This window comes from Oreochromis niloticus, linkage group LG20, assembly GCF_001858045.2.
Source record: "Oreochromis niloticus isolate F11D_XX linkage group LG20, O_niloticus_UMD_NMBU, whole genome shotgun sequence".
NCBI lineage: Eukaryota > Metazoa > Chordata > Actinopteri > Cichliformes > Cichlidae > Oreochromis > Oreochromis niloticus.
Window position 1 is genome coordinate 3088397 of NC_031984.2, and position 17835 is coordinate 3106231.

The 17835-nt window shown below is 41.3% G+C and overlaps 1 protein-coding gene across 1 annotated transcript; it reads left to right on the forward strand.

Moving 5' to 3' along the window:
- Positions 1-659: 659 nt before the first annotated feature.
- gpr37l1b (G protein-coupled receptor 37 like 1b) lies at positions 660-9821 on the forward strand. The gene is made up of 4 exons (XM_003446001.5): positions 660-2078; positions 4476-4784; positions 5331-5699; positions 5923-9821. The coding sequence occupies exons 1-4, from the start codon at positions 1371-1373 to the stop codon at positions 6094-6096; spliced, it is 1560 nt and encodes a 519-aa protein (XP_003446049.1). The 5' UTR covers positions 660-1370; the 3' UTR covers positions 6097-9821.
- The last annotated feature ends 8014 nt before the right edge of the window (positions 9822-17835 follow it).

Below are 17835 nucleotides of genomic sequence, written 5' to 3' on the forward strand. Positions count from 1 at the left end.
GGTGTGCACAGGTGACACGAGAGTATAGCCCTCCATGAAAACATGGCAGAGAAAGAATTTAACATTGAAATCAATGATAGCAGTAGAAGTATAACTTCCTGTAGAAAAAAACGTTTATAAAACTTTATTTTTGGACAAAGTCAATTTGAAAGAGGTTTGCTATCAGATTTGACAGGTGACCGACTTAGACAATGCTGCAGAAAAACTGCACAAACACATATCCTGAAATGTTTTAAAATAGCAGTTAGATGATAGCTGCTAGTGTCTAGATGAAATAATGGATGTATTAACTGAGGATGTGTAACTGTGGGAGCTCTACCAGGTAAAAGAGCTCCCACACATTAGTGGGATTGAAAGTGTCGTTGTACAATCATACAGTCAGACTTTGATGACATTGTTAAGGTTACATAAGTAGGAATTGATATGTATGTAGTAGCAGCTGCAGGCAAACTCAAAAAACTCAGAGGAGCAGTTTCATCAACACTCAGTTCTCTTTCTTTAGTCAATCCACCTGCTTTTAGGTCCCAAGTACACCCACCACCACCAGGGGGCAGCAGACCTGAGAATTTGTTAAAGTGTGTGTGAGAGAAGGTGAGAGCCAAAAAGAGAAAAAGAAAGTATGCGTGCATGATCGTGCAGACAAATGTGTGTGTTTGCGTGTGTGTGCCAGCCTTGTTTGTATGCTTGTGTGTGTCCCGACAAAGGCTCCATCCAGCCGTGCTGCAGAGGGCTGCTCATTCCCAGAGATCCTCAGAGCTCCAGGACGCCCAGTCTCTGCGCTGCCTGCAGCCAAGACACAGCAGCCCAGACACGGACACTCACCCTGCTGCTGCCCCCACTATTCTGCTTCTCCTGGAGCCTCAACACCTGTTTGGATTATTAATGGATGGGAAAACAGAGGGAAGTTTTAAAGTGAGTAAATTGGGGGTGTTTGGAGTTTGAAGAGAAGAGATAATAGAGGACCCCTCTATCCTGGACCTCAAACTTGTACAAAAACCTACTGGCTATCTTCAGAAACAACAGGCTTTCTCTATAACTGGAAATGTTTTTAAACTGTTATTTTTAAAGTTTTATGAAACAATCTTGAAGTAATCTTAGCATTTCTTTTTCGTTGATTTTTGACTTTGACAAACAAACAGCACCCCCCACCCCACACACAATTTTATGGATTTCTGGACTTGCTCAATCTAATTGAAAATTTTTGGAAACTTTGCCAACATCAGTTACAAATTGTTGTTTTCAGTGGATTGGAAATTTCTGGGAACATTTCTGGATTTGTACTGAATTATTTGCAGATTTCGTAGCAACAGGTAGTCCTGAACTCTTCTGGTTTGGGTTTAAAAGGAAACTGTCATATTAAGTTTTGCATCATGGCTCTGTCAGTCGGTCTGTGGCTGTGTCTGTATCTGTTGCTGCTGGTTACTGATGCAAAGAGTGCTGAGCAACATGATGGGCAGCATAGCAACAATGATAGACCTTCCTCCCCTGTCGAACCGAAGCCCCTTTGGATCGGCAAACCGGTCAAAACCCAGGATGACTCCTACGTCCTTGACAAGAGCCTCCCCCTACCCGAGATGCTGGACCTGGACCTTGACCGTAACCGCCGCCAAACCCGTGGTGCGGATGAAGAGGAGCAACAGTCCACCTTTGGTGATTCCTTCGAAAATGAATGGGTTACGACGCCTCAAGTTACTGAGTTCAGCAATAAAACGACTACAGTGGCTGGAAATGTGGTTCATGAAGATGATAACCTCCACGCAAACACCTCCAATGCTGACCATGATGTTCCAGGACTCTTCAACCCCTTTTACCCCCTGATGGAGAGCTCATATGCAGCCTACGCCATCCTGTTCCTGGCTGGCCTGGTGCTGGCAGTGGGCGTAGTAGGAAACATGGCGGTCATGTGCATTGTCTGGAACAACTATTACATGAGGTCAGCCTGGAACTACCTGCTGGCCAGCATGGCATTTTGGGACTTCCTGGTTCTGGTTCTGTGCCTTCCTGTGGTGGTTCTCAACCAGCTATCCCATAGGAGGATCCTAGGTGACATCACCTGTCGCATGGTGCCTTATATGGAGGTGGGTGTGGCTTATGTTAAAAAGCAGGAAGTCAGTGTAATGGCGTGTACATCTGGACAGCAGACTGTATAAATACAACTGTGAAGTAGAAATTTTGTCCAAACTGCCAATGTAGAAAAAGTAAGCAGATCCAAAGATGGGTAACAATTAAGGTTCCCTTTACAACTACTTGTTTAAAATGACAACAAATATCAAAAAACTTTCCAAAATTACAGGTATGTGCTAGTTCTGTAATAATCATCATAATAGCGGCAACTGACCTGAATTTTATTATTTTACATTTCTAATCTTACTGAGACTAACAGCTGTAGATGGTATTAAAGAAGAAATGATGATTAATTCAATTCAATTAAATTCTATTTTATTTATACAGCGCCAAATCACAACAACAGTTGCCTCAAGGCACTTTATATTGTAAGACGCTACAATAATACATACTCCAACAATCAAATAACCCCCTATGAGCAAGCACTTTGGCGACAGTGGGAAGGAAAAACTCCCTTTTAACAGGAAGAAACCTCCAGCAGAACCAGGCTCAGGGAGGGGCGGGGCCATCTGCTGTGATTGGTTGGGGTGAGAGAAGGAAGACAGGATAAAGACATGCTGTGGAAGAGAGACAGAGATTAATAACAAGTGTGATTCAGTGCAGAGAGGTCTATTAACACACAGTGAGTGAGAAAGGTGACTGGAAAGGAAAAACTCAGTGCATCATGGGAATCCCCGGCAGCCTACGTCTATTGCAGCATAACTAAGGGAGGCTTCAGGGTCACCTGGTCCAGCCCTAACTATATGCTTTAGCAAAAAGGAAAGTTTGAAGCCTAATCTTGAAAGTAGAGATAGTGTCTGTCTCCTGAATCCAAACTGGAAGCTGGTCCCACAGAAGAGGGGCCTGAAAACTGAAGGCTCTGCCTCCCATTCTACTTTTAAATACTCTAGGAACAACAAGTAGGCCTGCAGTGTGAGAGCGAAGTGCTCTAATAGGGTGATATGGTACTACAAGCTCGTGAAGATAAGATGGGGCCTGATTATTTAAGACCTTGTATGTGAGTGATTAATGTTTTTCTGTTATTTTGTTACTGATTGGCTGTCCAAAACGTACGTCTGTTACTAGATTAGTTTACTGGCAGCTTTGTTAATGATTCGTTAATTAAAGATAGTGCTGCAGGACAGCCACACTGAAATATGCTCTCTGGCTCTTCGAAATACCCAAACAACTGCATATTACATATATTACACTACTAGAGTATCAGTTTTTTGGTCCGTCACACAGAAAATGATTAGAATGGTCATAGGGACCTTTGAAACAGTATGATGAAGATTTGATCTACAACTTCCTGCTACAGCTTTCAGTTAAACAGAAACAAATTGGAGGTGAAAATGTGTTTGTATGATTTATGGAAGCCCTGAGCTCTGAGAAGAGCTGGCAGTGTCTCTGTCCATCGTCTATAGAATCAAGCAGCTTTCGAGGTACTGATTATTGTTGTAGGTACTCATTCTTCAAATCTATGCTACTCACATCACGGAGGCACAGAGATGCCATTGCGTTTCCATCTGAAAAATCCAACAAACCACAGAACTTTCTTTCTCCAATTTTTAAATATTACACAGACAGACACTGACACTCACATTTACATCTATGGGAAGTTTAAAATCACCAATTAACCCCAATAGCTGCATGTCTTTGGACTGTGGGAGGAAGCCGGAGTACCCAGAGAGAACCACCGCAAACACGGGGAGAACATGCAAACTCCAAACAGATATATGAACTGTTAATATATTGTAATATATTAACAGTATAACATTAATAAAAAGATTATTTTGTAAAGAAGCCTACGGGAAAAGAATCCTCAGCTGTCTTGCACTTTGACCTCAGTAAACATTTTCCATATGACTTAATGGGGTCTATAGACAATTCCAGAGTGACTAAATAAAACATAATACTGATGTTGTTCATTATGATCAGTGTTAGATTTAGTTGGGTATGCTCCATGAGAAGTCATTAGCCACTGAGCGTGCTTTGTCCTCTGTTTCAATGTTAGGCCCAGTTAGCTTGTCTGTAAAGCACCAGGATGGAGACAACAATCAAAACGCTCAGCTTTAGGCTTCATAACCCATTGGTGATGTCATAGTAACCATGCCTCTCGTTATATATATTTATTATATGGACTTCAACATGTGACATATTGAATCTTTTTCATCAGGTGAGCTACGTGAGATAAGGCATTAGACTGATTTCAGAAACAGCAACATGAACTCAAACTCTGAACTCTGTTTTCTTAACAGAGAATTCAGCAGTTTTACTGTAAACTATTTAAATTTTATTTTATGGCACAGTTTCCTTCTCTGATGAACGGCCACACTGACTTACTGCGGTTGTTGCCCTCCTCTTCCCTGCAGGTTGTATCTCTGGGCATCACCTCTTTCACTTTGTGCGCTCTGGGTATCGATCGCTTCCACGCTGCCACCTCATCCTCCCAGCCAAAGGCTCGGCGGGTGGAGCGCTGTCGCTCAGTGCTGATGAAGATGGTGCTGGTGTGGCTCTCTGCTCTGCTGCTGTCCAGCCCTGAAATCTTCCTATGGCAGCTCAGCCAGGCCGTGTCTCCATCCACCGGCAAGCTGGTCGACTCTTGCACCATCACGCCCTCCTCTCCTCTGTCCCTCTACCTGCCTGATTCTCTTCACTCCCTGCTGCTCAGGTATCACCAGGTGAGACCAAAGCAGACATATGCACTGAACTGACCAACACATAGTATCCGCGTGTTGATTAGGAGAAATGGAACATGTAAATCTGGACGTAGATCTTATATAATGATGCTTCTCCCTTTAACTGGTGGCCGTCCACATGTTGTGTACACTGGCACTGAAGAAATGGACACCAATTGGACACTGTCAAAAGACCACCAGTCAGAGCTCAAATGAAAGTAAAAAACATGAAGCATTTCTGTTTGTTTTCTGGTTTATTGAATTGATGAGTAAGGATTTAGTAAGGACAGAGATATCATGGGTTTGTCTCAGAGAAGCAGCTTCAGCCAACACACAGGCTGGCTCAGTGGTCGTAAATGAAACCACAATCAGTTTTCTGTCCAGAACATTTTAGGTAGAAAAGCAGTAAGATCTGAGTTCCTGAAAGGGCTATTTAGGTGTGGAGAAAAGCTGTTGTGGCTTTTTTTTGCCCAGACAAAACCAGAACGTTCCCAAACTACTAAAAGTTCTCCTCTTTCAGTTTTTACTGTTTTAACCTCTCTGCTTCAGGGTCGTATGTGGTGGTGTTTTGGCTGCTACTTCTGCCTCCCTGTCCTCTTCACTATCCTTTGCCAAATGGCCACCCGGAATGTCAATAACGACTCCAGCGCCACCCAAAAGCAGCGCAACCTTGATGAACGCTCCAACCAGAAGCGTCAACAGCACCAAGCCTTGGAGCGACAGCTGAACTGCACTCTACTAGCTCTAGCTGTTGTGTATGGCGTGTGTGCTCTGCCCGAGCATGTCTGCAACATCACGCTGGCCTACACGCACATCACCATCTCCGAAGACACTGCCACCATGCTGGTGCTGTTACATCACTTCCTGTTGTTCTTCAAGTCATCGGTGACGCCGGTGCTGCTGCTGTGCCTGTGTAAGGTAGGTTGCCACCGAGCCAAAAGGTGTTTTCCCAAAGACTTCTGTACAACTGAAGTCTTTTTCCAAGCAGAGAATTCACCCCCTGCTGTCCATTTCCCATTATGAGAAATGGCAGATGGATTGAAAAGATTTAATTCATTGCATTTTGGTCTACTGGAGTATTGTGTTTGATTTTGGACGTATAGTTGTAATTTACCAAAGCTGTGCATTGTCTGCATTTCAGGCTCTTGGCCAAGCCTTTATGGACTGCTGCTGCTGCTGCTGTCAGGAGTGTCAGCCAACCGGAGCCCAAGGCTCTCCAGGACCTCCCCAGGTCAAACTCAAGGGGGCCAATGAGACGTCCATCTTCTTTGATAAGGCTAAAGACACGTCAGCCATTTTGTCCATCTCTAGCTAGAGCAACAAGTCTGTCTCTGACTGTCGATCATCTCTTCTTCTCTTAGTTTTTCCTCCTTTGCTCCTCTCTACAACATTACCTGTATACCCACCATCTCCTACACGTTCTTTCCATTTTTCACTATTTTGAAAATATTTTTCAACTTTCTGTCTATTCTCTCGTTCTACCGGACCATCATTTGTATGATACTCCCATGTGGACTCAGAGTTACTCCCTTCAGCTTCCTGTCAGTGCAGGAAGTAATGTTTAATCTGTAGCAAGATTAGAAGAAGATGGTGTACTTGCACAACCACTTGTTATAAATGCAGGAGCCTGTTTCAGGACTCTGAAAGAACTCATCTCTCTGGCATCCTGCTGCACAATATATGGAAATGTCTTGAAAGTCTTCCTTGGTTACACTCCTTAGATCGATGCTGTGGGGCTCAAGTTTGTTGTTTTTTTTGGAACATGAATTTAAACTCATTTATATGCAACATTAGTTTGGTGCAAGGCATAGAAGTTTGCTGCTGTGATAAGAGGTGAACTCTATAGAGAGCTGAGCATAAATTTGAAATTAATATGACATTTTAATATAAACATTTGATCTGCTTAAATATAAAATGAAAAACTTTTTGGAACAATATTTTTTTTTTTTTTAAAAAATACAAATTTCTGTAACTGATTGAACTGAAACATTTTATTGACACAGGCCAGCCCGAAACAGCTTCATTTCTTAGTTAAACAAATGTTGCTGTTGAGGCAGAAATAATCTTGTGAAATCCTTTCCTGTAAAATGGGATACGAGTTATCCTGGTCACTGCAGGATGTACATTTTACTTTTTCTTTATCAACAGTTTCTGGCTATGAACTAGTTTGTGTTTGCATGTTAGTTTCGCCAGTGGAAAAATAATGATAATGTACAGAGGGTTAACTTTAGCTTCCCAAATTTAATTTAGAGTGCACTTACACCTGCACTTCTTAATTCAGTTAAATCTGATTCTCAATATGAATTATCTGGGCAGGTGTGACTACAGTGAAGAGCAAACACACCAAAACCCTTTACAGGTGGTTTTATTCTGGTCCCAAACAAACTTTGGAACGGTTCGTTTATGGGTGGGATGATGAGCTGCTCATGTTCACATAATTTCGCTCTTTGTGTAGAGTAAGTGTTTAAAAATGCTTTTAGAAATGTTTGAACATTTCAACCAAAAGTAAATAAGTTTAGACCTTGAAACTATTTTTCCTTGAAAACCAGAAAATTCCAAGAACTTTGATGGAAATTCCTAAAAGTTGACAACAAACATTTACCATTTATCTTGAAAGTTTTTCCTTCTACATTTTCGCATCATCTACAATTTAAAGAAAGAGTTCGGGTTAGATTATTTCTGCCTCCAGTGCAGTGCTGCCTTTCAGCAATGCTTGCAGCATCTGTTCAGCAACAACCAGGAATTCTCCATTGAACTGTGCAGCTCATATATGCATAATATGCACCTGTGGAAGGAAAATCAGGATGTGTTTAAAGTTATTTCTATGGGTTCTGTTTTTGGGAAAGGATGTGGCGCTTCGTGAGGCCACTAACCCATCCTGAAGCAATAAGATGAAGAAAGTGGTGAAACGGGGACGGGAGGATATCTGAAGAGTTTTTGAACAGGACTCTCACCCTGTCAATACTGAGGTGCTCTGTTTGTACAGGAAGTTCTACTGTGTAGTTTTAAGAGACGTAATCTGTATTTAACAGAGTGCTTTCACTCAGACTGTCAATCTCAAACAACTAGAACAAACGAAGAAAGAGAACCATGAATGTAGCTTATTTTTAATGCTAGATGTGTAACTAATGACATATTTGTATGGCAGGAAATGAGTTATTAGTTTTTTGTATGTCACAAGAATGCATTTGTAATATTTGATGTCACCATGATGAATTTCTGACCATTGGCTAAGCAGATAGCCCTTTTCCACTAATACCTACTCGACACCACTCAACTCGGTTTGGGTTATTTTCGATTACAATTGGGGACTCCCTAATGTGCGTAGGGTCTGTATACCAATGCGGTCAAAAGTCCTGTGATGACACTTGGATGTGACACAAACAGGGTGTTGAGGCGATGGTATACTTGCTGCTCAGTCTAAAAGTTTTTGGCAGACTCTGGGACCGCCGTGTTGTTTTCTGTGGAGCCATTTCCCTCGTTGCCGGGTTTCAAAATTGGCAGTTTTGATTTTCGTGAATGAGTCACTCTCATGACTCACTGAGTGACGGCATTGACTAGCCAATTGGTGGGGTACAGTCTGTTGACATCACGTTTTTCGGATTGGACTTGGAAGGGCAGCCAAGTAGATACTAAAAAAGTACCTGGTACCTGTTAATACCGCATGCCAGGGAAACCCTAAAAACCGAGTTAAACTGAACTGAGCAGATCCGTACTAGTGGAAAAGGGCTTTAAGTGTCTGAAACAACAAAGTGCCAGTAAGAAGTAGTCATACGAACTTTGCAAAATGTTGACTGCCTTATTTCAAGATCTGCAGAACAGCCTTTAAACAAGTGCTTTTTATTCACTATTTCAAATCTGCAAATTAAACCTGGAGGGAAAAAAAAGATCTCCTCTGCTACAACTCAAAATTGTTGACACCGATGATGTTAATCAAGCTGATTTTGTGGTAACAAGATCTAATATGTGGTAAAAAGATGTTACTACACATTTGATGTGGAAGAAACTCTGACAAGACCGAAGTTACCATGGCCGCACAGATGAGTTGGAGAGTCATTGAAATTTTGTGGGAAGAAGTGGAAAAGTATACCACAATCTGCTTGGGTCTAAATGACGTAAAGGTTGTGTTCAGACACAGAGTGGGAGAAGCTCTGCATGTCTGCCACCTTTTGTCTGTGACTTCATGGACTCATGTGTCCATGTCTGTAACAGAGTATAACTCCATCTGTGGAGTGCAGCTAGGCAGGTCGTGATAATGTTTTGACTCCTCAGTAGTATGACTGCTATTGGATTGGTACCAAACTATGTTACAAACAGTTTCGAACTCAACATTTAAATTGCTAAATGTATGTATTCTTATCCTCAAAACATCTCCAGCTGACAGTTTGTTTCAATATCTCGGTTCAAGCTCTGGGATTTGATATTTGGTGCCATCATTTTATGTTATCTGTTAGAACAGAAGAGAAATGTGGATGAACATTAGAAACAAAGGTGTAAACTGTTGCACCACATCAAAAATTCAAATGATAAAGTAAGATAAATTGAAAGATTAAATACTATTTATACTTCTTCCTGGTCTTTTCCCATGTCGTTGTGCTACTGATGAGCAGTTATTGGAGTCATGTTTTTTTGATAAATGAAAAAGAAAGTTTTGGATTCACAAAGGTTTGGCTAAGCAATGAGAGGATGATGAAATTCAGCTCCATCCAGGAGTTTAAACTTTACCATGGTCGTTTCAAGAAATTATTTTAGTTGTTTGTACTTTATGTTTGTTAGAGATAATCTAAATCTACACTTAGTTTGCTCTTGTGATGCCATGAAATGGAGACTGGAAACCTTTCTAAAAATAAAATCACAATAAGCAACTTTACCAATAGAAACTCACAGATTTGCTTCCTGCAGTCACCTGCATGTAAAGTAGAATTTCTTTTGGAAATTTCTCTGTATCATTGCAGGGTCTTTAACTTACAATATAAAGCTCCTTGAGGTGACTGTTGTCGTGATTTGGTGTTATATAAATAAAATTGAACTGAAAAATTCCTCAAGTCTGTTTCATGAATCTGTAAAATACAACTTTACCAGGAGGGCTAACCAACAGCAGGTGGAACAACAGTTATGCTACAAGAGTTTATCTCTTACAGTTTGTTTGAAATTTTGAATCAGTGCGGCTGGAAAGCAAAGTCTGGTAATTTAGCCAATGCTTTTTAAATATGTCACACTATAGGAAACAGACTAAAACACCACCTGGTGGGTGCTGCAGGTTTCTTTTTGCAGTGACAGTACCACCACTTGTTCTTTCACAGACTCATTATTCATGTTGCAAAAATCAATATGATTTTCCATATTGATTTCAGTTCATTTGACATATTATATCTAACCAAAACCACAAAAATATAAACTGTAACTTTAAACTGCTGTAGATTGTGTTTTATATTATACAAGGTTTGCTGTCCTGTAGACTCATTAGGATGAGGCATAGAGCAATTAAATAAATATTGAGAACATTCCCTGAGAACACACTGGAGAAACTGTAAGATCTGGGAATAAGTGGAAAGACTACATTACTGCCGACAGGGCAACAAAGCTTTTAAAACAGGACTTTACAAAATACAAATGTACTGTTCTTCTCCTGTTGTATACAGTGGCTTGCAAAAGTATTCGGCCCCCTTGAACTTTTCCACATTTTGTCACATTACAGCCACAAATATGAATCAATTTTATTGGAATTCCAGGTGAAAGACCAACACAAAGTGGTGTACACGTGAGAAGTGGAACGAAAATCAGACATGATTCCAAACATTTTTTACAAATAAATAACTGCAAAGTGGGGTGTGCGTAATTATTCAGCCCCCTGAGTCAATACTTTGTAGAACCACCTTTTGCTGCAGTTACAGCTGCCAGTCTTTTAGGGTATGTCTCTACCAGCTTTGCACATCTACAGACTGAAATCCTTGCCCATTCTTCTTTGCAAAACAGCTCCAGCTCAGTCAGATTAGATGGACAGCGTTTGTGAACAGCAGTTTTCAGATCTTGCCACAGATTCTCGATTGGATTTAGATCTGGACTTTGGGCCATTCTAACACATGGATATGTTTTGTTTTAAACTGTTCCATTGTTGCCCTGGCTTTATGTTTAGGGTCGTTGTCCTGCTGGAAGGTGAACCTCCGCCCCAGTCTCAAGTCTTTTGCAGACTCCAAGAGGTTTCTTCCAAGATTGCCCTGTATTTGGCTCCATCCATCTTCCCATCAACTCTGACCAGCTTCCCTGTCCCTGCTGAAGAGAAGCACCCCCAGAGCATGATGCTGCCACCACCATATTTGACAGTGGGGATGGTGTGTTCCATTTTGGTCTCATCTGACCAGAGCACCTTCTTCCACATGTTTGCTGTGTCCCCCACATGGCTTGTGGCAAACTGCAAACGGGACTTCTTATGGTTTTCTGTTAACAATGGCTTTCTTCTTGCCACTCTTCCATAAAGGCCAACTTTGTGCAGAGCACGACTAATAGTTGTCCTATGGACAGATTCCCCCACCTGAGCTGTAGATCTCTGCAGCTCGTCCAGAGTCACCATGGGCCTCTTGGCTGCATTTCTGATCAGCGCTCTCCTTGTTTGGCCTGTGAGTTTAGGTGGACGGCCTTGTCTTGGTAGGTTTACAGTTGTGCCATACTCCTTCCATTTCTGAATGATGGCTTGAACAGTGCTCCGTGGGATGTTCAAGGCTTAGGAAATCTTTTTGTAGCCTAAGCCTGCTTTACATTTCTCAATAACTTTATCCCTGACCTGTCTGGTGTCTAAATCCAATCGAGAATCTGTGGCAAGATCTGAAAACTGCTGTTCACAAACGCTGTCCATCTAATCTGACTGAGCTGGAGCTGTTTTGCAAAGAAGAATGGGCAAGAATCAGTCTGTAGATGTGCAAAGCTGGTAGAGACATACCCTAAAAGACTGGCAGCTGTAACTGCAGCAAAAGGTGGTTCTACAAAGTATTGACTCAGGGGGCTGAATAATTACGCACACCCCACTTTGCAGTTATTTATTTGTAAAAAATGTTTGGAATCATGTATGATTTTCGTTCCACTTCTCACGTGTACACCACTTTGTATTGGTCTTTCACCTGGAATTCCAATAAAATTGATTCATGTTTGTGGCTGTAATGTGACAAAATGTGGAAAAGTTCAAGGGGGCCGAATACTTTTGCAAGCCACTGTATTTCTTATAGTCTCTTATATCTCAACTATAAGGTCCTGAGAACTACAGCTACAACTAAAAGGTCCGGAGAAGATTAAAAAAAGAGAGGGAGTTTCCAGAGCCTCGTCCAGCAGCTGAAAATCCATCAGGTTGTTTCCACAGTTGTCAGAAGGACTGTTCGAAGTCCTTCTCACTTTCCTTTTAAACCGTGTCCTTTTTTTTGCAACATGCTATTGGTTCCACATACCCTGACTGGTCGAGGTGTTTTTTTGTGATGTTAAATTTCAGAAACATCAACTTACTAATTCACAGGTCTGTCGAAGATCACGATATGTAAAGGCTGTAGAATTCTTAAATTTAGCGTTCGGTCAGTGAACTTGCTTTTCATTCTTGTTGGGATTCAACAGCTGTTTTCAAATCATCACTAATAGGTCAGCACTGAAAAATCTCCAGTCCGTCTAAGTTTAGGTTTGTTTTTTTAACTAAACATTAAAATTTCAACAATGTGAAGCAAACAACAGCGACAAATCCCATATAGGCAACACTGAAACAGCCAAATAATCAAGTAAAAAGTGAAATGACTCATCACTTTAGCTCAAATTAGTAATACATTTATGCATGTGCCAAATCATTTATGCATTCTTTGATTGGTTTTCATAGAAGATCTTCATATTTTGGTAAATACAAATAAATATAAATGAAACAGGTATTGAATTTCTCTGTGGAGAATTTAAAGGTCCTAATTGTAGCTTCTTGGTTGTTGGTTCCTCTCTGAGTTCTTGGTTTGAGGATCTCATTAAAGCTTTTAAAGCATTTGTCCAACATGCTGTTTTAAATGGAGTACAGGGATCCTCTCTCTGAGAAGAGTCTAATAGTGAGGAGGATTTTCCTGCAGCAGAGCCGCTGCTGCTCTGCATGTCAATGGCCTCACTACTGTCCTGTCTCCATGGGATACAAGCCCAAATTCTCCCTCACACACACACAGTTCTCTTAATCTCGAAACTCAAACTCTTTTGTAATCTGTGTGAGCGTCTTTCCTCTCCTGTCTTTGCCTGGTTACTCCGAGCAACCAAAGAAGGGTATTTACAAATGTAAACGTCCTGTAGACGGACAAACGGACACGAAGGCGGAGGATTAAAAAAAAAAACAACCAGAAAAAACAGGCTGTATGTAAGGACACACATCATCCATAATCATCTAATCAAACCCACCAATGAATGAATGTAATTCTTTAAATATATTTTCTTATTTTCAAAGCTTCTTAAATTGGATTAAATATTGCCTGTGAACTCTATCTAACATGTAACATGGGAGTGTTTATGACAATAACAGTTCATCACATGTACGTGTAAATTACAAAACTGTCGATTAGGAGCGTAAGGACCCAATCCAGCTTTCTGAGTCAGGACTGGACCAATATCTGATCCAGTTATCGGATGCAACCAATAAAAAAAGAGGCTTGAGGTGCTGAACTTTATGTAATTTGGTATGTTTATGTAATTTGAGTGCCTCTAAAATCTGCTTATGACTCGTGGATGAAAGAGTGGAACGAGGTGGAGAAACAGAGAGAGCGAGAGACTGAGTCAGAGTTGGAGGAACAGAGTGTTTCAGGAGGCTGGAGATGTTGTTCTCATTAGCAGTGATGAGAGGCTCGCCTCTGTGATCCAAACTAGTGAACAAACCGCCTCTGTTCGCTAATGAACGCACACACAGGGGCGACTAGACCTCCATTGGTCATGCGAAAGTGTCGCTGGGACAGACTGGATGGGAACCAACTGCTGGCTGCAGTTGCATAACAGGAGGGTCACAGGTTCGAGCCCCACATCGGTAGTTGAGGTTGGTGTGTGTTTCCTGCAACATTTCTAGATGCACTTTAAAACTCTTTCTTTTAAATGATTAAACTAAAGTTTGGGATTTCATGACTGTAACGTCATGTTTACAGTTTTAGCTGTAATGTAATAACTTCTCTATTTTTATAGCAGCACAATGGTGGACAAGCAGAGACAATAATACTTACGTACCTGTTTTTTATGATTAACCTGCCATCAGTTTAACAGTTGTTATTATTTTTCAAAAAAATGGTATAAAAAGTAAAGAAAAACAAGCAAACTGGGATTAGCTGTAAAATGTAAAGATTATGTCATTATAAATAATACATCTTTGGGGTTTTGGAAGAATTAGCACCACAAAACATAAGTAAATAAATACGAGTGGGAAAAAATATCTAAGACTCCCCCCCCCCTTTTTTTTTTTTTTTACGTTTAATGACATTAGCACCCATCCAACCACCAGGGACAAATACAGATTTCTGCACATCTTCATGAGGTAATCTGGTTTTTGATCATAAATTATTATTTTTTTTGCCCATGCTTATTTTTGTGTTTGTATTATGTGTCATACTTGTAATGCTAACAATTACTATGATCATTTATTATTTCCAACTGCATTTAAACACAGATCCTAAGGATAAAACTCGTTGGGAGACCTTGACCCCAGAGATCATGTCAACACACCCAACCTTACAGTGTTAAAAAACTATGGCCACTTTCCTGCTTTATCACAACTATGTGAGGTTTCCTGTATCGCAGCCATCTGGATGATGGCATTAGGAATTAGTTCTCTTTGGTTGCCAGATGTTGAGATGGGGAGTTTTAGCAGATCAGAGATGCTGGGCTCAGCTCCACCAAACTAGACCTCTCAACTGTGTTAGTACTGTTGGGGCATTTTACACACACACACACACACACACACACACACACACACACACACACACACACACACGTGTCTGTGAAGGTTCTCAGTCATCCAGGCCATCGTAGTCAAAGGAGTTTGCAAAGAAAAGCGTCTGGACTTCTTTAAGTTGCTTGAAGACGTTCTACATTGGAGAGACCAAACAGCCACTTCACAAGCGCATGGCACAACATAGAAGAGCCACCTCCACAGGACAAGACTCAGCAGTCCATCTGCATCTTAAGGATAAAGGTCACTCTTTCGAGGATGCCAATGTTCACATATTGGACAGAGAGGACAGATGGTTTGAAAGAGGCCATCTATGTCCACTGTGAACGACCATCTTTGAACAGAGGTGGTGGTTTACGACACCAACTGTCTGCCATCTATAATCCAGTTTTGAGATCCCTCCCCAGACGCCTTAACGCCCACTCACATCCTGGGCCATCTGACCTCAGGAATTCACATGACAAGGTGGGGCCAGGTTTCACAATGAGCTCACCCGAAACCCTGGCTGATTAGGTCCCACACCCGCTTTCACACCTTGGCTCATGTGATTAGAGGATCACCAGGGGGTCCTTTGTCCCTCTTTCGGGGGGATACTCCCACTGGGTTTAAATCTGGGACTCTCGGCCATTTGACCTTAGAACTGAAGAAGCTTCTCGGATGAGAAGTGAAACGTCTTCAAGCAACTTAAAGAAGTCCAGACGCTTTTCTTTGCAAACTCCTTTGACCACACACACACACACACACACACACCTACACACACACACACACACACACACAACCCCGTTCAGCTATCTTAGTGAGGACCCTCATTGACATAATGGTTTCCCTAGCCCCTTACCCTAACCCTAACCATTAAAAATGAATGCCTAACCCTAACCCTAACCCTTACCCTAAACCTAAACCTAACCATAACCTAATTGTAACCCTGACTCCTCACAAGTGACTGCTGGTTCTCACAAGTATAGTAGAATGCAGATTTCGGTCCTCACAAAGATAGCTAGACAAGAACACACACACACACACACACACACACACACACACACAGGTGGGACCAACTGGTACTGTGTATCTTAATGTTTAGTCTTCTAAACCAAAAACAAAGGCTCCCATTTATTTTAAATAAATCCTAACCAAAACAACAAAATTCATCACCTGGATTTTTAACTGAGACTTCCATTGAAGGCGTCTATTTCCTGTGCTGGAAGACATCTTGCGGTCTCAGAAAAGATGTTACTGTGTTTTGTGAGCGTAAAATTATTCACAAAGTAAAAAATTAAGCAGATGGTTGACATTACTAACGCTGGATTAAGAATGGTCCAAAGCATTATTAAAACCTGGAAGGATGACGGTGAACCATCACATGCCAGAATCTTCACTAAACATGATCACTTAAACGTCTGATGAAAATCAGATACAACAAATCAACAGTAGAACTCACAGCTCTGTCTCAAAGTGAAAATAAAAGCATTTTCACACATAATGTGACAAAGAAAGGCTAATGATAAAAAAGGGCTTTGACTTGTCAGGAAGCATAAAGACTGAACTCTGGAGTAATTCAGAAGGGTCACCAGGTCTGATGAATAAGATGTACTCTATTCCAGAGTGATGAGCATCCTTGGATAATAATAAGAGACGCTGAGGAAGTGATGCACCCATCACACCTAATCAGATATCAGTTTTTTTACACAGTGACTGGCCACCAGTCCACATAGTAACCGTAACCCTGCTGACAATCTTTGGGACGCGCTGGAGAAACTTGAAGCAGTGATCTGACTCCTGCTATTATCAATACAAGCTCTCAGTGAAAAATGAAAGAAACTCTGGACAGAATTAAATATATGAAATTGCATGAGTTTATTTAAACAATGCCAACATGAATGCACGCCAATAAAATATCAATCCTTTTTTCTGGCCCAGCAGTGTATACGGCTAATGATAAACCTCTGAGCCCTCACAGTGGACCTTTTAAACAGCATAAATATTAGAGTTTTATTTCAGTTGATGTGAAGTGAGTGTTTGCAGCCAAATTCAGAAGCTCCACATGATATGACAAATAAATTTAGAGTTATGGAAACAAACATAAAAAATGCTTTTTGACACTCGATATGTTCGGTGCATGTAACATAAAAAGGTTTCTCTATAGTCCTCATTACTTTGCATCTGAAAAGGCAACCTCGCACTCCCCGTGTGAAATCCACTGATATGGAGAACTTCTCTGGAAAAGTGTGTGTGTGAATCTTGGCCCTCTTATCAGCAAGATGAGGCCGAGTGAATGAAGAGCAACAAGCGTGTATGTGTGAGGATGTGTGCGTGCATTTGTGTGTCTTCGAGTCCAAGCTCAATGAACACAAACTAATCTGACCTGAATGTCTCATGCACACACACACACAGAAAACCAGGAGCACAATGTTGGTTTTGTTCTGTGGGAAAACTGATGAGGAAAGGAGTTAGGAGGAGGAGGGGGATAATGTTGCCATGGCTACAAGGACGGGGTCCCCCGATGGAGAGCTAGGTTGACTCTCACTGGAAACAAATACGTGCACATACACACACACACACTGGTGGGACCACCTTGTACTGCAGACAGGAAACTGTGAGGCCTGCTTCTTTGTCGATTGGAATAAAAGTAGTTACACGCACACACACACACACACACACACACACACACTTACTTCACACTATGAAAGAAGTTTTGCCCACTTGTTGACAAGTAGCTCAGAGAAAAAAACGGAGGGAGGGTCTGCGGAGAGAGGAATGGATGGATGCAGAGAAGGAGAAATGAGGATAAGGTTAGACTTAGTTGGGAGTTTTTATCAGTGCGATCACGTCACAACCAAATGACCAAATGACCAGCGTTTTCCTTTTTTCCCTTTCAGCTTCTTTTCTTCTGCTTTTTTTGTCCGTCTGCTTTTGAATCGCTGAGAAAACGGAGCTCCACACTGCTTTTTCTCTCCTCTAAACTGTCACTTAACCACCAAAATAAAACCCTGAATGGTAAGAGAGCTGCTAGCGTGATGCAACCATACATTCCTCGGGAGGCCGTGGTGGAGGGATTCGAAAGGCTTCAAACTAAGAGCTTTGTTGAATGTCCATCTGTCATACAATAATTTTTAAAATGAACTTCAT